Genomic DNA, 26,972 nt, shown 5'->3' on the forward strand with positions numbered 1-26,972 from the left:
GGTTGGATTGAGGCTTTACCTAGATACCTTTTTATATTTGTCAAAAAATATGATATCATTGTTTATATAAATGCTCGTCTTCATCCAATCAGGTCAAGTTTGGGTGAAGAATCATAGCCGCTTACTCAGTTCTGATAAGTGGGGTTCATGATTCCCTTTAACCTCACACATCAAGGTCTATGAAGTATGTAACTTAAAAAATATATTCTTAGGTTTGACATAACTATAAATATACAATATAGGTTCCATTGTAGGAAATTCGTGCTTGGCTAGTGATGCTGGAACCTGCACATTTTCAACTGTATCCTTTTTTTCCAAGATTAATAAGAGCACCTAAACAAACAAACAAACAACAACAACAACAAATATTGGAAACCTAAAGTTTCACTGTTCACAACTATGCCCTGATTACAAAACATGCAGTATTTTTAAAAAAATTGTCTCTTCTTAAAGTACCTTTGGGGAAAAGGCAAAAAGAAAATACAGGAAACGTCTTAAAATTCATACCAGTTCAGTTAACTTGTTCCAACTTTGATTGTCTTAATTTGATTGCAGCATCTACAAAATATGGCAGTAATTCCAGTATTTTGATCTCCTTCAAATGAGATAGTTCATGATCCTGAATGCCACTATCATTTTTGGTGACCAATGCAAGACAAATGCCAAATATGGAAACAAAGAGTCAAAGAAATTTTGAAAAATATCTCCCTAGGCCATGATCAACTGCTTTGGAGGTCCTCCTTGAGGTTGACACGGCTGTCATTAATGAAATTGACAAAATGGGCAAAACTTTAAATGAAGATAATATTGTCTGGTTTTGAGGATCATCAGACCCTCCAAATTTATTTAAAGACCTTTGAGATTATGACCCTCTAAATCTCAAACGAAATATATATATATATATATATATATATATATATGGGTGGTTGGTATATATTTCTAGGCTAAAATGTACTTACTTCCATTGTTTTATACATAGAGAAATCAACGCAAACAATAAATTATTATTAAGAATATTATATAAGATGCGTGCTCTATTCTTATAATAAACAAGATTAAATATATCAATTTCACACCATATAAAGCGGGGTTTGTTGGTATATTTGGACCTCATGTACAGGGCAATATTACTTGTATTGTATATTGTCAAAATCATACTTGCTTCGTCTTGCAACTAAATTTTAGGGTTTTTTTTTTTTTTTTTTTTTTTGTGGTAATTAACTAAATTTCTCCTATACATGGAGGGGGTCAATCTTTAATATGCTTCTTCACTTGTATATATCACTAGTATGTAGCCCCGTGCTACCGCACAGGAATGGATATATTATTAATCATGAGTTTATTCATGTTTAAAAGGCTCAGTTAATTCTAAATTCATATTATTAACCAGAAAACTTCATTAACAAAACTTAGCAGTATATATATTTTACACAGAAAGATGAACCTTGGTGACAATGTTTATCCAAAAGATCCATTCACGCTTTTGAATCTTCAATCTCTATTGGTGATTGAAATTTTCGCAGCTTAAAAAATTTTAAATTAAAAAAAAAAAAAAATCCTCAGAGTTATACTCATTTTGTAGTTTTACGATGGGTCATTTTGTAACATGACGGACATTTGTGTGAAAAAAAAACCTCTGAAGTTCCATGGCTGATAAAAAAATTCTCTCCAATCTCTTTTTATAGAGAGATGGGTTTGTGCGTGTTTTTATACATCCTTCATAGTTGTATTATCACGAAGCAGGTCCAATGGATTTAGATTGGTACTACCGATTCCCAAAGCATGAGTGTTTAATGTGTTATTAATTTCATCTCATTGGCTTCTACACATGATAACAAAATTAAAAATAATTATATTGTACAAGTGTATAGTAAAATTGGAATGAACAATTGGAATGATAATATATGATAGTAACAATAATAGGAAAATTCAAATAAAATTTCGAATTAAATTGTAACAATCTAAATAAAAAATTCTAGTAGAAAGACAGGGTGGAGTGATCCACTCCAAAAAGGCGACCAAACTTGCGTAAGTATAGAATAATAAATCTCTCTCCGAAAAATTTACATTGTTCATAATCTTTACCTTCACTGAATATTTTAAAAACATAGTGACTCACATCTGCCATCCAGAAATCTACAGCTGGGTCCTCTCCAATTCCCGTGAGATTCCATTGATCACAAAGTTCCTTTGTAACCTACAAAAAGTATCATCCATCGGTCCATAGCAGTGCTTTCTTCATTGTTATAGGTGCCTAATCTAAACAAAAAGCCAAATATAAGGATAGTGAATTTTAGGCATAATGTGCATCTAATCACATATTAGCAATTTATAACAATGTAAAGATGTAAACTTTGTAAGTGAATAGTAAACAAAACTCAGTGTCAGAACCAAGAAGAAAGCACTTTAATCCGAAACTCAGTGCAAATGTAAAGATGCAAACTTTGTAAGCAATTTATAACAAAGATGCAAACTCTGGCTTTGCTATCTTTTTGGAAACTATGCAATGTACCCAAACCAAGTTCTTATCACCAATATTAATCTCTTTGGTTTTCACATTTGACTACAAAATCAAGAAAAAACTTAATTAGCACAGTAACCCACTTGACCCGATACATAGAAGTGGTTTTAATGAGAATGAGCCCACATACATTTAGCCACATGATGCAAAATTCAACTTCAATTTTAGATTCTAGACGCATGGCACAAAATTAGAGTTCTAATTTGGAATTCAATTTCACACTCTCTCTGCTTCACCTATTATTTTATATATAGATTATTCATTTAATTGGTATCTCATTCGTAACAAAGTCGCAGGGACAGAACCAGGATTTGAACTTAGGGGGGCCAAAACATGAACCAAAAAAATTTCAAGTGACATGGTTTATTAAAAAAAAAGAATCATGATAGACAAAACAATTGCACTTTATTACCTAAATATTTAAGTCAAAAAGGAAATAATATGAACAAAAAAAGTTGAAAGTTACAATATGATATTCTAACCTTTTCGAAGAAGAAGAAAAAAAGAAGAAGAGGACTTTGGATTTTCAGATTTTGGGTATTTGGAATTAATATGTTGATTTTATCACGTTGACCAACTCACCAATATGATAAACCCATACTTTTGGATGCAACTGAAAATCACGCTAATGAAGTTTTCAAAACTTTGTTTGAGGATTTTAAAAAATTGGGATATTAAGAGTTGGCAATGCTATATCATCAATATTGGCTTCTAAAAGAATTTTGCATTTTACCTTTTGAAAAAAATTTCAATATTGTAATTGACTTTCCCATAATTTATAAATCATTTAAAACGTAAGGGAATTTTTTTTTCTATGAGATTTTTTTGGTTATGAATTATTGAATTATGATATTGGTGATTTGAGGATTTTTTGTTGTGTTGTATTTGGACTATGAAAGGGCCATGGGCCCAAAGAAAGGGTTAGGTGATTAGTTTCTTTTGAGCTATTTGGACCAATCCAAAAATTTGAGGGGGGCCAACTATAACAATTTCACACCTAAACTCTAAAATATGAGTCATCTTATATACTACTTAAATTTTTCAAAGAAAGGGGGGGGGGGGGGGGGATGGCCCCCAGCCCCTTAGTGGGTTCGTCTTTGACAAAGTGGGAAACAATGCCATTATTAGTTAGCACTTTTTTTTTAGAGAGTTTCAACCTATGGTGTCCACTCCTGATGATAGCTCTTTATCATCAGACCAAGACACCAATCAGTTTTTTGTGTAGACGGGGATTGAACCCCAGATCTCTTGTACAATCATCGGAAACTTTACCAGTTGAGTTAACTGGAACCCACATTATTGGTTAGCACTTGAAGATACTACCCATTGGTAAATAAAACATCATGAAGGAATATATTATGTCAATAATCACGCCCATAATAATAGGGTTGACCTCTCCAATAAATTTTTATTATAAACTAGCTTGGAGAAATCTTCTCTAGCATATTACGTGGCGATTCATAAAACGGGTTTGATTCATCAACTATCTTACTAATTATGAGAGTGTAAACACTAGGTGCAACCATAATTTTTAGGACCTAGCTTTTAAATTAAATATAAAAGTAATATATATGATCAAAATAATTGGAAAAAAAATTAAAATGTATTTTAATTTTTTTAAATAAAATATTTTAAATTACTTGTACTTTTGATATGGAATTTTAGTTGAAGTAGAATTTTGAATTTCTTAAGCCTTAGGTATTAGAGTTTTAAATAGAGTAAATTATTGGAAATATAGTTTAATTTAAGGTAAACCATCTTACATAATTAATGAAAGTGTAGAAACTTGTCGCAAGAAGAAATAGACTTTTTCCCTAAAAAAAGAAAAAAAAAAAAAGAGAGAAAAAAAAAAAAAAAAAGGAGAAATAGTCACTTGATGCAGTACACAAAAAAGTTTAACAAAATATGATTTTTTTTTTCTCTATTTTATTTATTTTTTTCAAAATAAGAAATTTGTATTTATGGTAATTAATCATAGTCTTTTATTTATTGTCTAAATATGAAATTTAATAATTATAATAGTTATTGTTTTTAAAAAATTATCATAGTTATTAATAGTTAATTATACTATCTATTTTAATTGTACCATTGTGGCAAGATTTAGTTGGAGTGTTTATATACATATATATATATAGATAGAATAAAATTAAAAAAATCAATTAAAAAATAAATATTAAAATAATGACATGTAAAATTGCGAGACCTTCAAAATTTAGGGTAAAGTTTAGTTACAAAATTAGTTGTAGCATAAAGCTATAACATTTCTTAATAAATTACACATTATCACATATTTTGAAAATCTAGTCGTTGAATTGCATATTCTTTACGCTTTTAATATACATGTCAAATTTTGTGTCAATTGGATATTCTTTATTTTATAATCTATAAGCTTATATTTTATGTATAATTTTAAATTACAAAAACTTGCAATTTAAACAATTTATTGATGATATAGATATTAATCTTTAATTTTCTAGAAATTTTGCAAGTATGAAGAATATATGAAGAAGATGTGATCCAATTGTGGATTTGTCAAAATTCATCTCTAATAAAAAGATATTGAGTAATGTTGTAGCCTAAAACTATAACCAATTTTATAGCTAAACTTTGTCCCAAAACTTATGTGACAAAATATTATAAGTTCAACCAAAAGTCAAATGTCTTTGGAAATATAGAGTAATGCTATGGATATAATAGAAATTAAGACATAATGATTTCACAATATTTCCAAATTAGCATGCCAAAAAATTTAAATAGGAGATTGTGCTGGACCCATTTATGAGTTGGCAAACTAATTTAAAAATGTTGTTAAATTACTGGAGTTTTTTGTTCTATCCATAACATTACTCTCTTATATGTATATTACTGGTCACTAGTCTTTGCAATGTGTAGGAGAATTTAATAAAATATGATTAAAATTATTTTTTTGTATAATTACAAAATTGATAACTATAATAGTTATTAATAGACATTTATTATGATTGTATTTGTATATGCAATTATCTACATTTTTTTTTTTTGAGTAAACAATTATCTACAATTAAGAACATATGATATGACAATATGAGTAATGATACTGTCACAAACTATTTTACAACATTTTTACAAAATGTTGATGTGACCAACCTCTTATTGATTTTCATCTATGTCCATCATTAATATTACTTTTTCATTTACCAATAATCACTCACCACATCAGCAGTTTGTAAAATTTTTTGTAAAATAGTTTATATCTCTAGCATTATTCATGACAATATTCTAATGGAATGTTTGACTGTAGTATAAAATCTAAGTTAAAATTGTGACTGTAGTATGACTGTAGTATATTAGAATAATTAAAATTGTGAAATCCCTAAAACTTATGTGATACAATATTAATAAAGTCTACAAAAATTCGAACATGTTTGATTTTATATATATCTCTAATCAACAATATGTGAAATGCATGAGAAATTTTATTAAATATGATTTTATGATTTTTATCTAAAAAAAAATTATTTTTTATGTCTTATTTTGTATATAAATATGAAATTTGGTATATGATATATATGGATTTAAATTGATCGTATGTAATAATATTAATATTTGTTTTCCGAATATTCTAAATCTTCAAATCCAAACGTAGCTTAGATGTTAAGTGATATTTTAATTTTTTATACCAACCTGAACCTGCTAATTAAGTTATTAATGGAAACTTGCCACATTTTGGTACCAACTAGCATGGACCTACCTTTCTGTCCTCTTTCAGATTGTTACTTATATTACGTTTAAGTGTTTAACCTTAATTATTACATCCACTAATGTCCTAAAAAGGTATTAATGAAAATCCATTTCTAAAGAATAAACAGTCCTTGATCAGCCATTCTCCAAGTTGCCATTTCAGCACAATTGTCAACATCTCAATATCAGTTGTTGGAACCTTCCAATAACTGATGAAAAGCATAATATTTCCTTCTCCTTTTATAGCGATGGTGATCATTCAATAACTAACAAAATCGTTAATCTTCTCCCTTTTGCGATTTCGATTTCAACTACCTCTATTTGATCGTGCCCTTAATTTATACAAACTCCAAAATACTTTTGAACTTTCCCGATTCACAACCATGAGTTTATATACCTTTCCACGATCTTCATTATTTCTTCCTTTTGTTTTTTATTTTTATTTTTTTAATTAGTACTGTTGAGACTGTAAAATTTATAATGAGAATCGTTTCAGCATTACAATAATGGTTTGTGAAATTTGCGGCGCAGAGGATTTCAATCTCCTTAAGAGACCTTAACTTGACTAGTTTTTATTTATTTATTTATGTGTCTCCGATTAATTTTATTCTAATTTTAAAATTGTTTAATATTAACACCAACTTAATGGAATGGTAGATAACTTTAGAATGAGTGTTCATAAACTTTATAAGGAGCGGATGCCATTGGTAGAAAATCTCTCTCAAAAAAAAAAAAAAAAAAAAAAGTGTCCATAAGAAACAATACTTTCATTTTTTTTTTTTACTAATGAAGGTGCCCATGATTTTTTAGTAACCATTCTCTTGGATGTTTGTAGTCTTCTCATTCCACACACATTAGGTAAATACGTAGAGAACCTTTTTCAGAGTGGCCCCAAGATGGGAGTGTAAGAATTTTGAACCTAGAACCTAATTTATCTAATAGGACATTGTAAACTGCTCAACCAACCCCTAGAATTCGCCCTAGATTCATGAATTGTCTTCCATCCCAAGACCCTATAACATTTTGTAGACAACCGTAACACAAATTTTAGGCATACTAATCCTGTATTTTTTGTGAGAAAAACTTGTAGAAATATTATTGAAGAAGAAATATATCACATGTACAACTTAAGCAAAAAGAAAAGACAAATTTTGGTTACAAAATTAGTTGTAACCAATGGTTACAATTCTCACTAAAAAAATTAATATGGTTACATAATTTGAAAATTTAACTATTGAATTGTATGTTCTTTATGTTCTTAACACGCATGTCAAACTTTCTGCCAATCATATGTTATTTACTATTCGATCAATAAAATTATTTTTTAATATGCATAACTTTAAAATACAAAAAACTTGAAATTTAAACATTTGATTGATAACATTGCTATTGATCTTATGAAAATTTTGCAAGTATGGAGGATATACAAATAAAATGTAATTCAATGGTAGATTTGTTAAAACTCAAATCCAATAAAAAAAAAAATTGAGTAGAGTTGTAGCCAATAACTACAACTAAGTTTGTAACCAAACTTTTTCTAAAAAAAAATCCACAAAAGACACGGAAGGTTTACCTCCATTTAAGATAAGATAAGTTTTACCTTGTAGCCCTAAAACAAAAACACTTTAATACAAAGTTAAGGAATAGGAATTCTACTTTCATTCTTGTTGCCAACATTTAGCGCCGAGAAATGACTAGCAAAATCAACATTTTTTTTACCAAATCATCTATGAATGAAAATGATGTACAAAAGCCCGATGCATGTCTCATTTCTTTGGTTCCATAAAAGCCAACATGTTATGCAAAAGATCTCTAAGTTTGGTATGCTTAATTGGTCTAACATATATACATTTACATTAAAATAAGGAAGATTGAAAGGTGATGATGCACAAATATCGTCGGTGAGTTGATCGTCCACACATGTGTCGAATGGGGTATCTGAAGAACAAAGAAGATGAAAAGCCTACAGAGAGCACTGGTGAGGTGCCGGCCAAAGACCCTCCGAATGTTAAGTTAGTGATAGAAGATTCTTCAATAACTGAAAAAGTGTAAGAGTTAGGAAATTGCACGTACCTCTAAGGAGAGGAGACTTGGTACTTATATAATGGCGTAGAGCTGACCAAGATCCCTTGAACGTAGGGGCTTTCCTTGTACGGAAGATTTAGAGTTAAAACTTTGAGATCTTAGGGCTTCTCTTCCCATATATGGAAGATATAAACGTGTAGTAGGGTCTTTATGCGTGGTTTGCAAGCTATTTCCATGTAGGGACATATGAGTGGAGGTTACATAAAAGGCTTGTGGGACCCAGCACATCAACCGTCAGTGGGCCCGTCAAGATGATCCTCCATCTGTCAGTGTACTCACCCATTTGTCAGGATGAAACTTCAACCATCGGTATCCATGTAAAGAATGGAGTGTGAATAGTCTATCAGGTACATACGCGAGCAACCCAACAAGTCTTCGAGAATAGCGAACTACTAATCCGTTAGGATGTTGAGGCCTTTGAATAGGGAGCTTATCTTGACGGGTCCTTGGTTCATGGGGTTGGTAGGAGTGACTTCCACCTCGACGGATCAAAATGTACTAATGATTTTTTACGAACGAAAATACCCATATCAAAAGGCTTTAAGCATGATTTTTTAAATCGGAATGGTCAAAGAAATGAAAATAGGTCCAATTCTCAATTTTGATCGATTGAACTGTTGGTTTTCCCTGTTCAACTAGTCAATCCGGTTTGGTTTTTAAAACAGTGGCCTTAAGTAGGCTTCACCCAACTCTTACGTTAAGTTTCATCAACAGCTAAGCAAGACCATAAAGTATGGGTCAAATCTTCTTGCTCATCCCCCACAAACATCAAAAGTTAAGTTGGAGATTATTTTGCGTCATAACATATTTATTTTTGTAGGAAGCTAGTCTCTGCACGCCTTTCATAGAAACAACTTTATTTTGTTGGGTACTCGAAATTTCCAAATTTGATTCCATAAGTGTGGGATTGCAAATTGTTTGAATACCGTGAATGTTCAACACAAAGCATATCATTAGCAATTTTAACAAAATTTTGCTTCAAATCATTACTTGACCAAATCATGACATCATTAGAACCTCCATTGCTTAATGGAAACTTTTTGAAGACAACAATTTCATAAGGAAATAAAATGATCAGTGAGGGATACCTTCCAATAGCAAGTATCAAGATCAATTTGGGGCTGTTTGGATTTTTAGTTTCCATCACCCATAATTCTGTTTCCATCACTCATAACTCAAAATTGGTGGGTCCCATGGCTGAGTAGTTTGTTTGGATGTGTTTTCAGTTTTTGGTTCCATCACTTAATTCTCTGATTTTTGAGTGATGAATTATGGAAACTGAAAACACATTTTAGGCGTTTTAAAGTTATGAAAATAGAGTTATGATGACATTTTGGTAAATACACACATATTTGAGGGACCCACAGCATGTAAGTAGTCAAATTTGGTCTTTTTTCTTTTTCCTTTCACGCTGGGTGATCTTCTTCTTTTTTTATTTTTCCTTTCACGCTGGGTGGTCTTCTTCCTTTTTATTTTTTTATTTTTTTTTTCACTGGGTTTGGTGAGTTTGGGTATTGGGGGTTGAAGGAAAAAAAAATTTAAAAGCTGTACCAAGTCAATCCGTGGGTCCCACAAAAAGTAAATTTTTTTGAGTTATCAAAATTGGAAACAAGTGCCAAACATGCCACCTTAGGAGTTGTAGTATTTTCAGTGATAATTGATGAGTTATAGAGTGATGAGTGATGAAAATTAAGTGATGGTTTTTTAAAAACCAAACAGCCCTTAGGTTCTCAACCTTTGCTGTTGGAGAGAGCAATATACAACGAGAGATGACCTTAAAAAAGGTGTGGATAGGCAACCAACGATCTTGTCAAATTCCACTTTTATCTCCTTTACTAACTCTCCATCTTAGGCTATTATTTAATGCCGTTTTCACTATGCTTTTGAAGCAAAACTACCATTTCAAGAATGATAAAAGAGTCCTGAAACATCTAGAGAAGATGAATTTGGAAAGTACATGAGATTTGAAAACTCAAAGAGTCTGAATAAGTTTTCTTCAACAATCGCCATTGTAACACTACAGTCAAATGTCTTACCCTTTGTTTGGTTTGAGAGGAAGAGGAGGGAAAGGAAGAGAAAGTAAATATTTTTCACTATTTAGATAGCATGATAGAAAATGAAATGAACTAATTTTGTTAAGAAATTTATCACTTGGACCCACATTTTCCCTTCCCCCTAATTCATTTTCTCTTATCTTCCATTCTCTTCCTTCAAACCAAACATAGGGTTTTTCTCAAAAAAAGAAAAAAAAAAAAACCAAACATAGGGTTATAGTTTAACATTTTAACAATTCTAGATATTTTCAATAGAAATAAAATGGTAACATTGCCAAATTATTTATAGCAATTAGCAGAAGCCCAGGGGAGTCGCTGCGAAAAAAAGGACAGAGTGACAGACAGTTCTCACACTCAGCTCTGCCTATTAATATACCAACATTACCAAAACACCCACACACAGGCCACAGACAGCTATGCCATAGTGCTCTCTGGCTCTCGGGCTTGTAGAAGCAGGTGAGTGTCTCGCATCCTATTGCGAGAGTTAGTCTGACCTTCTTTTAGTAAGGTCACTGGTAGGGTGGGTGGTGTGAGGTAGAGGTTCGTGTCTCTTTGTTCAAAATCAAAAAGGCTGCAGTATTGAAGTTTCATGGCAGAAGAACTTGAAGTGTTGTGGAAGAAGCTATCGTTTACGGAGGAAGAGACTGATGATGTCGAGCTTGGGAGTGGCAGTATGAAGGCGGCAATAGAAAGAGGGAGATTTTGTGCTGTCCTAAAGGTGCTCACAAGCAGAAGCGTTAGCCTAGACGCGCTGAGGAAGAACCTGAGAATGATGTGGAAACTAAAAAAGGAAATGAAAATGTCAGAAATTGAGGAGGATCTGTTCTTGGTGGAATTTGGAGATGAGAAAGACAAAAAGAAAGTTATTGACATGAGTCCGTGGAGCTATGAGAAACAACTTGTAATAATACAAGAGTTTGAAGCTGAACTGATCCCAAAGGAGATAGAGTTGAAATGGTCACCCTTTTGGGTCCAAATTTTCAACTTGCCTTTGAAGTGTATGACAAGGGAGACGGGGATGGCAATAGGTTCAAAACTTGGAGAGGTCTTGGATGTGGATGTCCCCGATTCAGGAGTCCATTGGGGGAAGTGCTTGAGGGTGAGAATTCGAATAGACGTGACAAAACGTCTACTGAGGGGTAAACGGGTTTCCATTGAAGGTGGGGAGAGCCGGTGGGTCAACTTCAGATACGAACGGCTTCCAAACTTTTGTTACAGCTGTGGTTTGCTCAATCATAGTCTAAAGGAGTGCAATGATAGTTCAGCAAGTGTTATACAGAATAAGGGGGAGCTCCAATATGGGGCTTGGATGAGAGGAGAGCCTATGAGGAGAGGCAATAAGGATTTTCTCAATACGGGCATGGAAGGGGGTGCAGCAGGGAGGGGTGTTACCGGAGTTAGATCGGAAAAGGAGAGACCACAACCTGCTGAAGCAGGTGCGGTTGGTGAGGCCAGTAACACTCACGTGCCTAGGATTGAAGCTAGGGGTGATGATAGCCTTACATGGGATGAACCAAAAGTGGTTTCCTCAATGCCTCTGACAGAAAATCTTCACGAAGAAGGCAAAGTCAATCTGAAGGAAGGTAAAGCAAAAGATGTGATAGCACAAAATAGAGTAGAGGCTACTGATGGGAAAGCAGCACAACCCGAGGCCTCTGTTGAAATGCAGTGGGACAGGAGTACACGGCAAGTGGAAGATCCCACTTTCAAATTTGAAAATGAGTCGGTGCAAAGTTTGAAGGAGCACGCGACAAGCACGGACTCAGCTGATGTGTCACAGAGCCCAGTTGCGATGGTGTACGATGGCAAAGTGGGCTGGACTGCGGAAGTTCTTGGCCCACATAGCAAACACTGGAAACGGTTGGCTAGGGAGTCAAAGGGCAAAAGAGAAAGTGTTGAGTCTGGCCCAGAAGGGAAAAAAAGAAATGGACCAACTCCTTTACAAGAGCTGGATCCAAATGCAATTGATCAGAAAAAAAGAAAAGGAACGAACCAAAGGAAGCTCAAAACAGAGAATGAAGTAGAGATGGCTGGCGGAGAGGCGGAGGCTGCGCTGCAGCCCCGCCGAGCCCAATGAACGTGATAGCTTGGAACTGCCGAGGTATGGGGTCCACCTTGGCAGTTCGTAATCTCACCGATGAGGTGAGGAATCGCGAACCCCTGTTGGTCTTTCTGGTGGAAACTAAGGCCAGGGTAAGTAGAATAAAAGGGTTACAAGCAAAACTGAACTACACGCAGGGCATCATCGTTCCTAGTGATGGCAGGAGCGGCGGCCTTGCTCTGTTGTGGAAGGAAGGAGCGGAGGTGAGTTTTAAAAGTTGTTCAAACGCTCACATAGATGTGGTTGTGCGAGAGAGTCCTTCATCACCTCCGTGGAGAGCTACCGGTTTTTATGGTCAACCGGAATCAGAGAAAAGGTATATTTCGTGGCAGTTGTTGGAAGCTTTACGGAATCAGTGTGATATGCCATGGATTGTCTTCGGCGATTTTAATGAGATTATATACTCTCATGAAAAAGCAGGGGGCTTGGCTAGAGATGGTAAACAGATGGCAAACTTTAGGGACTGCTTAGATAGGTGTGGTTTAACGGATTTAGGCTACGTGGGTCAGAGCTTCACTTGGTGTAACGGGCGGCATGGAGAGCAGAGAACCAAACTCAGACTGGATAGAATGGTAGCAAATGAAGAGTGGATGAGGTTATACCCGGAAGCAAGTGTGTACCATGTCTCTTTGTCCACTTCAGACCATTGCATGTTGGTTCTAGCCTTGAAACGAAGCCAGCCAAGAAAACCAGTGAAAAAAAGGTTCATGTTTGAGGCTATGTGGACGAGAGAGGAAGGATGTAGGGAAATTATAGAATCAGTCTGGGACCCTCTTAGTGGTGATTCGGGATTATCAATCACGGGAAAATTGAGGCAATGTCAAGAGCATTTGCAGAGATGGAATTGGAGAGTTTTTGGGCACGTGAACAAGGTGCTGAGGCAGAAACAATCAAAACTCCAACAGCTTGAAGCCACGGAACTCGGGAATGAGAAGTCAGAGGAGATTAGGAAGATAAGGGCAGAAATAAATGAGTCTTTGCTTAGAGAGGAGATGATGTGGAACCAAAGGTCTAGAGCGTTATGGATCAAGTGGGGAGACCGAAACACAAAGTTCTTTCACGCCACAGCTAGTCAAAGACGAAGACAGAACAGGATATTGGGGCTGCTTGATGCTGAGGGGGTTCGGCAGGAGGATCAGGGGAGAATTGAGGAGATAGTGCTGGAGTATTTTGCTGCCATTTTCAAATCAGATTCCCCAACGTCCTTTGAAGCTAGTTTGAGTGCAATCAATACCCGTGTCACTCCTGAAATGAATGATGAACTGTTAGTAGAGTTCAAGGCGGATGAGGTGACGCGAGCAATCAATCAAATGCATCCTACAAAGTCTCCAGGTCCAGACGGTATGTCCCCGATCTTCTATCAAAAATATTGGGATTTGGTTGGATTTGATGTGATAAATTGTGTCTTAAATATTCTGAATGTTGGTGTCCTGCCTAGTGGTCTTAATGAAACTTACATTTGTCTAATCCCAAAAGTCAAAAATCCCCAAAGAATCACCGAATTTAGACCGATTAGCCTTTGTAATGTACTCTACAAAATTATTGCAAAGGTTCTAGCTAATCGGTTGAAAAAAGTTCTTGCTGCTGTGATTGATGAAGCCCAAAGTGCTTTTGTCCCGGGGAGGCTAATAACCGATAACGTCTTAGTGGCGTTTGAAACAATGCATTGTATAGACCAAAGAAAGAAAGGAAAGGAGGCTCTTATGGCTATAAAGCTCGATATGAGCAAAGCCTATGATAGGGTAGAATGGGTCTATTTGGAAGCTATTATGAGGAGGTTGGGATTCCATGATAGGTGGGTGGCCCTTACGATGATGTGTGTGACCTCGGTGTCTTATTCGGTTTTGATTAATGGTGAGCCCAAAGGTAGAATTATCCCATCGAGAGGGCTTAGACAAGGTGACCCAATATCACCTTATCTTTTCCTTCTTTGTGCGGAGGGATTGACGGCAATGTTGAAAAAGGAAGAGTCTAATGGCTTTATAAAAGGGGTTGCGGTGTGTAGGGGTGCTCCTAGAATTTCCCATCTCCTATTCGCGGATGATAGTATTGTTTTTTGTAGGGCCTCTTTAGAAGAAGCTCGACGGGTTATGAAGGTGCTTGAAGACTATGAAGGTGACTCGGGGCAAAGGCTTAATAAGGAGAAAACTTCCCTATTCTTTAGCAAGAATACTAGTAGTGAAGTCCAAGCCCAAGTGAAGTCTTTGTTTGGAGCTCAAATTATAAGGCATCATGAGAGGTACCTTGGTCTTCCTCCACTAGTGGGTAGAGGGAAAAGGAAAGCCTTTAACCGCATTAAAGATATGGTGGGCAGAAAAATTGCGGGGTGGAAAGGCAAGCTCCTTTCCAATGCGGGGAGGGAGATTCTTATTAAGGCCGTGGCCCAAGCCACTCCTACCTACACCATGAGTTGTTTCAAGCTTCCGGTGACCTTATGCAAAGAGTTAAACTCCATGGTTTGCAAATTTTGGTGGGGGCAGAAGGATAAAGAGCGGAAAATGGCGTGGATTTCGTGGGAGAAACTTTGTATGCCTAAGATGGAAGGGGGGATGGGATTTAGAGATTTAACTACTTTCAACCTTGCACTCTTAGCAAAGCAAGGTTGGAGGATCCAACAAAATCCTTATTCCCTTGTCCATAGAGTTTTTAAGGCAAAGTATTTTGCGGGAAGCTCTTTTAGGGAGGCGCAATTGGGCTATAGACCATCCTACGTGTGGAGAAGTATCATGGCAGCAAAGGACCTAATTGTAAGGGGATCTAGATGGATCATTGGAAATGGGGAAAAGGTCCACATTTGGGATGATAGATGGATCCCAAGGCCGGACTCTTTCAAAGTGGTCAGTCCGAGGGGTCAAATGGCTAACCTTGAGCTGGTTTCGTGTCTTATCAATAGGGAGACTAGGGGTTGGGATGTTGATTTGGTAAGGAGTACCTTCCTCCCTCATGAAGCTGATATTGTGCTGGGTATCCCAATAAGCCCTCGGCTTCCGGATGACTCCCTGGTTTGGGCTTGGACTCCAAATGGCAGTTTCTCAGTCAGAAGTGCATATAGAGCCGCTCAAAAACTGCTGCCAAAGCTAAACCAGCAGGGTGAAAGGGGGGAAAGCTCAGATGGGTCAAAGGCTAGTGCCATTTGGAAGCTTGTATGGAATCTAGATTGCCCAAACAAGATAAAACACTTTATGTGGAGGGCTTGTAGAAACATTTTGCCATCAAAGAGTCGTCTAAAGTCCAAGGGCGTGGATGTGGAACCAAACTGTGATGTGTGTGGTAGGGAGGAAATTACAACTCACATCCTTTGGGACTGTAAAACAGCTGCAGAGGTTTGGAGTGCTTCCAAGGTTAAGCTTCCTTTTCTGCCTGAAACCCATCTGGAGTTTGTGGATATAGTATGGGAAATTAAGGTGAGATGCCCGTTGGTAGATTGGGAGTTGTTTGCAATCACGGCATGGAGCTTGTGGAACAATCGGAATTCAATAAGACATGAAGGCAAAGGCAAACCTGCTGCTGAAATAGTTCGGAGGGCAGCAGAATACGCAAAGGAAGTCAAGCATTCTCCTCAAGTCCAAGTCCTTCCCTCCACCACAGGCAAGCTCTCATGGTCTCCTCCAAACCGAGGTTGGTATAAAATTAATACAGATGGGGCTGTCTTCAGAGACATTGGATGCAGCGGTGTGGGAGTCGTGATTAGAAATGAGAATGGTCATTTAATGGGGTCGATGAGCAAAAAATTGCTGCTGCCGCTGGGTGCGTTGGAGGCTGAAGCAAAGGCTGTGGAAGAAGGTGTTCAATTGGCTTGGGATCTTGGCCTCAGAGATGTTATAATTGAGAGTGACTCGATGAGTTTGGTGAATGTCTTAAGGGGGAAGGGTCCTTCTCCCTGCTCTATTAGGAAGGTCATGGAAGGCATTGGAATGACTCTGAGGCAGTTCAGAGCTTGGAAGACTTCTCACATCAACAGGGGCAGCAACATGGCTGCTCACTTAATGGCAAAATATGCCAATCGGATAGAGGATTGTTTGGTTTGGGTTGAGGATACTCCCCCTGTAATAGAAAACCAAATTCTGAATGATGTAATTAACTTGAACGTTGTTTTAGATTAATGAAAGTTCCTTCTGTGTTGGTTATCAAAAAAAAAAAAAAAAAAAAAAAAAAAAGGCCACAGACAGCTGAGCTCGTGCCTATCCAAACAGTACGGGTAAAAGTAAAACCGTAAAAAGTAAAAGACAAACCAGTAGTATCTCTTTTTTTTTTTTTTTGGAGAAGCAACTCAGAAGTATCTCAGTATCATCAATTAGTTGTATCACCCATCCTACGCCATATTGATTACCCAATAATAACATGCCACGTCATCGATTCTACAGTGACCACCATCCCATGTAGTCTAGCAACAACAATACATGTACATGTCAAAAAAAAAACACACTGTCATTTGTAGGTTTTTTATTAGTATATTTTTCGATTTTTGCTACAATCAATCAAACACTCTGAAAGCAAAAATAAAATCAAACGCAGTGTCTGAGACCCTCATCATCGCCATTTTTTTTTTTTTTTTTGGGTAGAACATCAGCGCCATTATGTGAACCAGATCCACACTCTCAACTTCGATTCGAAGAACCTCTTTGGTCTCTCTCTCGCAATAAACAAATCCTTAAAAAACAAAACAAAAACCCAACAAACAGACACACTGTAAGAAAATGAAACAAGAAAAAATTGCTGCTTTTGCTTTCTTTCTTCAGTACTTTGTTCTCTATATATTATTTTTCCATTTCGTTTTGTGGATGGTGATTTCGACGTGTTTGTTGTATTTAAAACCATTCAACTTTTGAATCAATTTTTATTATTCAAAGGACATTTCTGACCAATTTTTTTTTTCTTTGATCAACGATTCAGAGAATAAACAACAACGAAAAAAAAAACCATGGCCGTGGTTGAAAATGGAGGGGTTGTTTCAAGCCGAAACTTCGAGACGCCATCACAGGAATCATCCAACGGTCACGATCAGCAGCCCAACAACAGCAAGCACACCCACGTGCGACTCAACCACAACCACCACATCATCAACGGTGACGGTGGTGGTGGTCCGATTGTGATGTCCCACCACGATCAGGCGCTGTACATTACTCCCACATCGGCACAGCAGATCGGGGCCCACCGATCCAACGGCGGCGGTGGTGACTCAGCGACTGTCTCCGCCGTTGAGAGCTACAATCGGGATATGAGAGAGTTACAAGAACTCTTCTCTAAGTTGAACCCTATGGCTGAAGAGTTTGTGCCTCCTTCGTTAGCTAATAACAACCAAGGTTTCAATTTGAATGCTGGGTTTTACCCTAACAACTTGGTAATGCAAAGCAACAACAGAAATGGATTTGTTAATGGCAGCAACACTGGCAGAAGGGTATGATAATATGGTTTATATATATGTTTTCTTTTGATTTTCTTTTTGACCCCTTTGTTTGGAGGCTGAGAAATTGAATGTAAACGATAGAAAAATTGTAGCTTTGGTGAAAATTTTGGTTTTTGAAGGGTTTATGAATTATGATTCTGGGTTTTAGTTTGTTTAAATTTTGCCTTTTTTTTTAAGCTTATAAACGGGGATTTATGTGTGGCTGTTTCTTGGTGGGTGTTTGTGTTAGAAGAAGAATTTTAATCAAGGGAAACGAAGAATGAATGCCAGGACAAGTTTGGCTCAGCGAGAAGAGTCAATTAGGAGAACTGTGTATGTGTCTGACATTGATCAACAGGTATATAAAATCAAAACGTTCTTGGTTGCTATTATTATATGACTTTGGTGGGTTATGTTTTGTGTGACTGGCTGTGTGTGGGACTGATGTGTTTGTTTATTTGGAGCATAGGTCACTGAAGAACAGCTTGCAGCTCTGTTTGTCAATTGTGGACAGGTAATGGATTTTATTTTATTTATTTTTTTTTAAATTTTAATAAATGGTTTTCTGATGAGGTGGTTTAAATTTTGGTCTTGAACAAGTTCTATTTTTGTGTGAAGGTTGTTGACTGCCGTATATGTGGTGACCCCAATTCCGTACTTCGTTTTGCCTTTGTTGAGTTTACTGATGAAGGTAATTTGAAGTTGTGGTACATAGTTCAATAGTTTTTGGTAGTTGCAATGAAATATAATGGTTCCTTGATCAATTGCTCTGTTGGCTATGCAGAAGGTGCAAGGGCTGCTTTAAGTCTGGGGGGGACTATGCTTGGATTCTACCCTGTGAAGGTGCTGCCTTCTAAAACAGCTATTGCACCAGTTAACCCAACCTTTTTGCCTAGGGTGAGAGAGCCAAGCTATTATGACCATTGTATTTCTTGTTATCTGCAGTATTTTGAATATGTGTTGATTTTTCAATGGTTCTTTGGATTTCAGACTGAAGATGAACGTGAGATGTGTGCGAGAACTATCTATTGTACAAATATTGACAAGAAGGTGACTTTTTTTGGTAGTTTATCATTGAATATGGTCCATGGTATGGCCTATAAAACCCTTATTACTTATTTATTTGGTTTGTTTTGTGCAGGTTACTCAAGCTGATGTCAAACTCTTTTTCGAATCAGTCTGTGGAGAGGTTCGAGATTATATTCTGAAACTTTTATTTCTTCTTAATGTTTTGACTAACATTTGTAAGGAATGCACAAATGAGAAATTTTGTTTTGAAGCAGGTTTATCGCTTGAGGCTACTTGGGGACTATCACCATTCCACTCGTATTGCCTTTGTTGAGTTTGTAATGGTAATTGCCATTTTCTCTTTATTCATGCTTGCTAAATTGCTTGTTTCCACATGTATTTTTTCCCTTTAAAGGGTTAAAAGATGTAAATCTAGGGGAGCTTAAGCAAAGTGTTTTCAAATAACCAGCTTTTGGAAGGGAAATTCTAGCAGCTAAGATTTAGTTCTAGGTCCTCTAATGTAGGTCTAGTCCTGTCAATTATTGAGGAAAAAAGGCTCTGGTGGACGGTAAGGTTATGGTATAGTCTCATTAGGAGGTTATATTGAGTTATAGTTATCCCCAACATAAAAAAAGAAGAGATTTTAATTTTATGCTGATGAGAAAACTGTCAGGTTTGCGCTTGATAATGTAGGTGGCTACTCTCTCATACCATTGGCCCATTGGGCCACTTGGATTGATCTTGATTATATTGAGATTGGAGTGAGAGTATACTTCCAACCCATTTAAAACTAATACAAATTATCTTACCCTAACTTATCTACTTATATATAAAAAAAAAGAGCCCGTTCAAAACTTATGGGTCATTTTTATTGTTTATTATGTAAGAATTTTACTGGTCATGAGGGTAGTTTTTATCTTAATGACAATAAGCTTTGAGTCAATTGGGATTGCATTGAAAATTCTATCGTAAGGATTATTATTATTTTATTGGCTGCCAAGAATGACATTTATTGACTGCGTGTATTGCACGTATGTCTCTTGTTTATTGAATGGAAAAATCAAGGTTGAACAGAAATTGTTGATTGACTAATCTTTTGTGTTGTGTATCCTATCAACGTGTTGTGCATGATTTTGTAGTCCACAAGGGTCATGTTGATGATGCTATCAACAATCGTATAACTTTGAGGATATCCCTATAACTCTTAATTGAGATGATCTTAAGCTTAAGTATTATCCTGTTGTAGGATGGATAGATTGTTCTCCTAGAGTTAGGATGATAAGATCTTTTATTTAAGTCACTATTTTCCCTTTCCCAGATTTGCATTGTATGGTCATTGTATGGTTTCCTACTTATACTTTTTGTATATCTGCTGCTTAGATTTTAAAATGTATGACTTCCCTTTGTATTTTTGGAGGAATTTTTTGTTCTAATTTGTGTCAAGATTCTAAAAGGTGGTTGTGGGGATGTTTTCATATGACCGTTTGCACCCATATATTCTTGTCATAACATGATTAGCTATAAGCTGTTAGATGATAAATATTATCTAGAATTTTTTTTAGGGTTAGTACAAATGTAATTACATGTTCTAGGCCAACAGTGGTGCATAAATTTAGACCAAGAGGAGTAATCAGATTTGATACTTGGGAGCTTTGTTGATAAAAAACTGGGAAACAGCTGCGTGTGCGTCCCAAACGATTTATTTATTTATTTTAAAATATGATACGGCTGGATGTTCCTGCCATCCCGTATCAGATTTTGGCTTAAAAAAAAGAAAAGAAAAATTGCAAACCCATCAATCTCAAGTTGCCGGTTGTTGTTTGCCTTATTGAACCCAGCCCACTTCTTCCCTTTTTTTTTATTATTTCCTCTCTGTTTTGTATCCACTGGGTGACTGGTTTTTGCTCTTTATTTTCTGTCCTCTAGAGTCTAGTCTTATCTTATTAGTTGTCATCTTTTATTGTTTTCAAGTTTCAACGTTTCACTTTTGCTTCCTCTAGTGTGAGCCACGTGATTGGTTTTGGAAATGACAGTGGTAAGTTAAAAAGAAGAAGTCCACAATAGTGTCAGACACTCAGAATTATTAACTTCATTTCTTTAAAATAAAATTTTATCTGTCAGGTGATTGAAGTGATTAAAAAAAACATGTTGATTGCCTTTTTTTTTTTTTTTTTTTTTGTGGATAAGTTGTACCGTTGAGTTGATTTCTTGATTGAAATAAAATGTTGTACTGTTGAGTTGATTTCTTGATTGAAATAAAATGTTGATTGAAATAAAAGTTGTACTGTTGTTCTCCTAGAGTTAGGATGGTAAGCTCTTTTATTTAAGTCACCATTCCTCTTTCCCAGATTTGCATTGTATGTTTTCCTACTTAGACTTTTTGTATATCTGCTGATTTTAAAAAGTATGTCTCTCCTTTGAATACTTTGGAAAAGAAATGAATTTATCTAAAGTATATAAGTTTATTTATGATATGTATGACAGAGTTGTAATTAGTGTGAGAACAAATACAAGTAGAGTCATACTTATCAAAAAAAGTACAAGTAGAGTCATCACAAGTGAGTTTACTTTACTATAACTCTAGGTTTGCATCAAGGATCGTTTTAAGTCCACATTTTTTTGCACTAGCAATGGATGAGCTCACTTAATCAATTTAGGAGGACGTCCCTTGTTGTATGCTTTTTGTAGATAATATAGTTTTAGTGGATGAAACTAGATATGAAGTTAATGTCAAGTTAGAAATTTTATGAAATGCTTTAGAACTAAAGGTTTTCAGCTAAGTAGGACTAAAAAAAAGTACATGAAATGTAAGTACATGAAGAACTTGCCTCTTGTTAGTTGCTGTTGTCTTTGTCGGTGTGATGAGGAAACTGTGGATCACCTTTTACTCCATTGTAAGTTTGCTCAAACTTCGAGGAGCGAGGTTTTCCTTATGTTTGGGGTTCAATGGGTGGTGCCGTATACAGTTGTCTCTCTTCTTTTTGCTTGGAGGAATTGGTTGGGGAATTATTCTTCAAATGTTTGGAATATGGTACCAGTGTGTCTTATGTGGTTAGTATGGAAGGAACGCAATGCCCGAACTTTTGAGGGCATTGAGAGACCTATTGAACTGTTGAAGACATCGTTAGCTGGGACTTTTTTTGAGTGGTCTCGTATTTGAGGCCTCACGCATTGTATTTCCTTGTCTGATTTCCTTATTTCTGTTAGATCTGCTATTTGATTTGTTTGTATTCTTTCTTTGCCGTGTGTTTACAATTGTAAACACATTGCATTTTTGCTATCAATAAAACTTTTACTATCTATCAAAAAAAAAGTTTAGCAAAGTAGAAACAAAGATAAATGAGTTGAAAGACTTGATAGTCAAGAGATACCAAAACCTAGAGCTTTTGATATATTGGATCAATAATTCATAAAGATGGAGATTTAAGAGGATGTTATTATGTGAACAATAGGACAAGAGTAGAGTGGAAGGTGGATCAAGTGGAGAAGTGCATCGGGAGTGTGTAATAGAATATCTTTAAATTAAAGGGAACATTTTATAAGATTCCTATAAGATCAGCTATGTTTTATGGTACTAAATGTTAGATTGTTAGGAAGCAACTTATTTATAAAGTGTGTAGCTAAAATGAGAAAGTTAAGATGGATAAGTGAACATACAAGAAAAGATAGGATTCGATATGAGGAAATTTGCTTAAAGATGGGGGGTTGCCCTTATTGATGAAAAGATGAGGGAGCGTAGGAGACCGCTTGAAATGGTTTGGTCATATTAAGAGGAGAGTTGATTCAAGTTGAGAGTGAAAAAAGGTATAGAAAGACCAAAATTATAAAAGTAGCAGAAAAGTACATGTCAATTAAGTAACAAAGAATGTCATTTTGAATAAAATAGAATGACAGAAAAGAATATACGTGGGTGACCCTAACTAGTCTATTGAGAATCCATACTTGACCCCATAATTTGGGATTAAGGTTTGTTTGTATGGTTTCCCTTTGTATTGTTGGGAGGATTATTCTAATTGGGCCAATTGCCTTGTAGCTCAACTGGCACCTCCTTGTGTTTCCTAAAGAGATGTCTATGGTTCAAATCTTCCCTCCCCATTGTAATTATAGAATTATAAAAAAAGAGGACTATTCTAATTGGTGTCAAGATTCTAAAGGATGTTGTGGAGATGTTTTCTGTAGGCTACTCTCTGTACATTTTTCCTTTTACATGAAGCAGGTTACTTACTAAAAAATAGAAAAGTACTGCCTACACCCATAATCTATTCTTGCCATAACACGACTAGCTACAAGCTGTCAGATAATTTTTTTTTTTTTTTTGGAATTTTTGAAGGCTTAAGTACAAATGTTACTACCGTTCTTTCACCCTCCCCCCAAACACATGCACACGGAATAGTGTATCAGCTATCTCAATGAGTATAAGAGGAAAATTTAAATTTTTTTTGACTCACAGTAGGGTGATACTATGGGTTGGTTTAGGCTAAGTCGTGCTTTAATTTAGTGGGTCGTATAAATGATATGAGCTCTAGCCCAATTACAGTGGTGAATAAATTTAGACCAAGATAAGAGTAATCCGATTTGAGACTTTGGTGGATATTTGATAAAAGTTAATGGGTGCTCAGTCCAGAATTGAGGAAGACAGGAGGTAAATGTAATGTTATGTGCAATAAAACTTTGTCCTACTTATGCACTGAGTTTCATTCATGAGTTGGCAAGATGTGAGCCACTTTAGCTACCATAGGTTCAACAGCTTGCATATTCTCTCCCTTGCTTTTTTTCTTACTTGGTTCTATAAAACATTACTTCTTAAAAACACCATATTTCTAAACTTGAAGAACATCCTTATTCACCACATTATTTGTCGTTGTGTCAACAATAACAACAACCTAGCATTAGTTCCAGATTATTGGGGTCGACAGCCCATCCATAGTAGCGTGACCATATCTTACGTAGGCCGTTAATCTATTGCAACCCACCTTGTGGCTTGGGCCTTACCATGAAGAAAATGTATGGCACTAAGCACAGACACATGTGGTGTTCTTAATCTCCTCTTAAACTGGATTATAAAATGTTGTTATGATATTAATGAGGCAAACATAATGTATTGTGCCCCAATTTGAAAAGGCCAAATGCCTTAAGGAAAAAAGTTTTGAAAATCGTACCATTTAGGCTGGTAGGACCAAAAAAGTTTGTACTGTTGACCAAATTGGTATGGTGAAGCTCCTTTAATAGTCTTTAATAGTTAAAACGTGTGTATCAGCCGGTATCAACCGTTCCAAACTGAAGCTCTTTTTTATTTTTAATTTTTTAATTTATAATTTTATTATTATTATTATTTATTTTTAATTTTAAATAAAAATATTTATTATTTTTATTTTAAAAATAAAAAAATAAAAATCTTGCAATACTGTCATCAGCTTTGATTTCTTCGTTGTTGGTGTTAGCTTCTCCTCCGGCACCTTCTTCTTTGGATTGGCACCACTTTTGCAGCTCCCTTCATCCCCCACGATTCTTCTTTTGTTGATTGGTCGTGTTGTGTCAGACATAGACTTAGGCCCATGTCACTGGTAAGAGAAGTGGTAAGGCATGTGTAATAAGGCACCACATGTATTATTTGTCTTTTTTTTTTCAAATTAGCACCTGTGTCAAAGCTCAAGGAGCACAACTGCAATCTTTTATTGTGCAATTTTTTTTTTTTTTCCTTTGATCAGATTTGGGTCAACATAAGAGTTTGTTATACACACACACACAAGCCTGTGTATATATTTTTAAATTTATGATATATTGTATATGGCAGTAATTTCGAAACGGTGTGTAGGTACCGTTCGGTACCAAAATAAGCTATTTTCCTGGCCAAGCTGAAAGGGCCTCATGTATGGTATTGATAACTTCGCTTAAGATGATTGTCTTGGGAGATGAGAGTAGGGCTTGGACTGTATAATTCTAGAGAGATGTTGAATTTTATAGTGGAGGAATTGGGCTGAAGGTTGCTTTATAATACCTTTTCAGTAGGTTATAGTATGTGTACCAAGAATGCCATCCACAATTTTCTTAAAGTCTTTTTTTTTTTTTTTTCAATTGAAGTCTACTTAAGTGTTTACTTCTTAGAATAAATAGAAGATTTGTTTAACTTCAGAAAGCTATTGTTTGTAAACTTTTGTCTCCATTCCTTTTTTGGTTTTTAAAGTGCCCAATGTTCATTGCAATATTTCTAATCTTTGTTAGACGGATATGATATTTAGAGGTTTTTAGCTTTGTATAGACCAGTTGAAGATTTCCAATTATACTACCTCTCTAGAAGTGAGATACTACTATGTGCCACTTTTGAAAGTATGAAAATTTCAATAAAATTAAAACTGGAAATCAATTTATATTTTGTACAAGTGTTTATATTAGTTACAAGGAAGCTATATACTAAGCTGTGCTGACTTTAGCTTGCAGACAAGGCTATACAGTTTTCTTTGATAACATGGGACTTGTTTTTTAGTTGGTTGTCTTATCTCTGGTTCTTTTTGGGCAAATAGTAGTGGAAGGGTTGATTATGCAGAACTTTGCTTTATTTTTAGTCTGGTTCAAACAAAACCCAGAAAAGTGATTATATGTTCCTACTAATTGATTAGCTCTTGTACTAATTGAATTGCACTCTGGCCATAAATGAGTAATGATTTTCTTTTTGGTGTTACCTTTTACTTTTAGATAATATTTTTGCCTATACTTTTTGGACCAATGGTACCCCAAAGGGGTAGCACAATAAACTGGAAACTGCTACTCATAAAGTGGAGGTCACTAGTTTATTGCATTTCCCTTCCAATTGGGATCTAAAATCTATGGAAAAGAGAGAAAAGGTTTTTGAACCAAATGGCATCTCCCCTTTGCATGAACAAGGGGTGGATCATGAATAGTGAGGTCAGAGGTTTAATCCCATTCGGAGTGTGAGTTATATTTAAAATGGGTGGTTACGCAATCCGATCCCACTTAAAGTGGTGTCCTGGGGGTTATATTTACCTCGAATAAAATAAGGTTGAACAGTTTTGAAGTGAAAATGTAGTTGCATGTTGGCATATTAGACTGATAATGATTTAATATTTGACTAGAATGGAAGGATTTGAAGTGGGTTGGATCATATGCACAAGTCATATTGTTTGCAGTTTTCCTGATTGTTTTTCATGTACATGACCCCCTAGAATCTTCTTCAACATCTTTTTTGTGGTTTGAGAGTGCTGATTCAGGATCTGCTGCTTGCCTTGTAAGGCTTGTAGTGCTAGTGACCATAAAATTGATTATCTAATTGGGGTTTTATCACATGTAACATCTAGTCTCAATTTGCCTTGATCTCTGTATGCTGCAATGTATTGAGATGTGACCGGAATATATTTTTCTTCCTTCAGGCTGAAAGTGCAATTGCTGCTCTCAACTGTAGTGGTGTTGTTCTAGGTTCATTGCCGATTAGGTTGGACTGCTTTCTCCTTTGTTACTCATCCTGAATTTACTTTTAGAGAATTTTTTGTATCATACCTTTTGCTTTGTTTATCTAATTGATTTTTGGTGTTGTGTATGATCAGGGTTAGCCCATCAAAGACACCTGTGCGCCCTCGTGCTCCTCGTCTTCCCATGCATTAAATCAATCATCTTTGGCACCCAAGAATGATTTACCGTTCCAGTTTAAATATATTTAAATACACACACACATCATGTAAAGATTTCCATCTCTGGTTGTCTGTTTAATATATATACTTGTCCACTGCGGCCATGCTATGATATCTTTTGTTATCATAGGGTTTATATTTTGTTTATTCTAGCATATATAGAGTTGGATAGAATCTCTGAGGCTTAAAAAGATTTCATGTATTTGCTCGTTAATATGGATTTGGATTTTCCGTAGATTAAGCAATGCTAAGAAGTTTATTACTCATGAAAGTCTTTTTGTGACACTATTGAAATGGTCCCTTTTTTTCTGCAAAGTTATTTGAAGATATATTTCAAAGATAGCTTGCCAGTCACATGGCTGGCTCGGTGTGCAAACAAACACGCTAACACATTAGTCTATAAGTTTTTGATTTTACACAAGGTGATTCACATTCGGTACTCTCTCTGATTGTT

The 26,972-nt window shown here is 35.7% G+C and overlaps 2 protein-coding genes across 4 annotated transcripts; both read left to right on the forward strand.

Moving 5' to 3' along the window:
* The first annotated feature begins 10,969 nt into the window (after positions 1 to 10,969).
* Positions 10,970 to 12,457, forward strand: LOC126697119 (uncharacterized). The gene has a single exon (XM_050393971.1). It carries the CDS (start codon positions 10,970 to 10,972, stop codon positions 12,455 to 12,457), a length of 1,488 nt encoding a protein of 495 aa, XP_050249928.1.
* Positions 12,458 to 16,903: 4,446 nt separating this feature from the next.
* LOC126713190 (polyadenylate-binding protein-interacting protein 11-like) lies at positions 16,904 to 26,789 on the forward strand. Of its 3 annotated transcripts, none has more exons than XM_050412877.1 (12): positions 16,904 to 17,170; positions 17,375 to 17,879; positions 18,118 to 18,225; positions 18,337 to 18,381; positions 18,486 to 18,558; positions 18,652 to 18,764; positions 18,858 to 18,917; positions 19,009 to 19,056; positions 19,151 to 19,219; positions 24,317 to 24,439; positions 26,261 to 26,322; positions 26,435 to 26,789. In XM_050412877.1, exons 2-12 carry the CDS (start codon positions 17,403 to 17,405, stop codon positions 26,490 to 26,492), a joined length of 1,236 nt encoding a protein of 411 aa, XP_050268834.1. In that variant the 5' UTR covers positions 16,904 to 17,170; positions 17,375 to 17,402; the 3' UTR covers positions 26,493 to 26,789. The 3 variants fall into 3 exon arrangements, with proteins under 3 accessions (XP_050268834.1, XP_050268835.1, XP_050268836.1); XM_050412878.1 differs by having other exon boundaries at positions 16,905 to 17,170; positions 18,121 to 18,225; XM_050412879.1 differs by lacking the exon at positions 24,317 to 24,439 and having other exon boundaries at positions 16,907 to 17,170.
* The last annotated feature ends 183 nt before the right edge of the window (positions 26,790 to 26,972 follow it).

Source organism: Quercus robur, chromosome 2, assembly GCF_932294415.1.
Source record: "Quercus robur chromosome 2, dhQueRobu3.1, whole genome shotgun sequence".
Lineage (NCBI taxonomy): Eukaryota > Viridiplantae > Streptophyta > Magnoliopsida > Fagales > Fagaceae > Quercus > Quercus robur.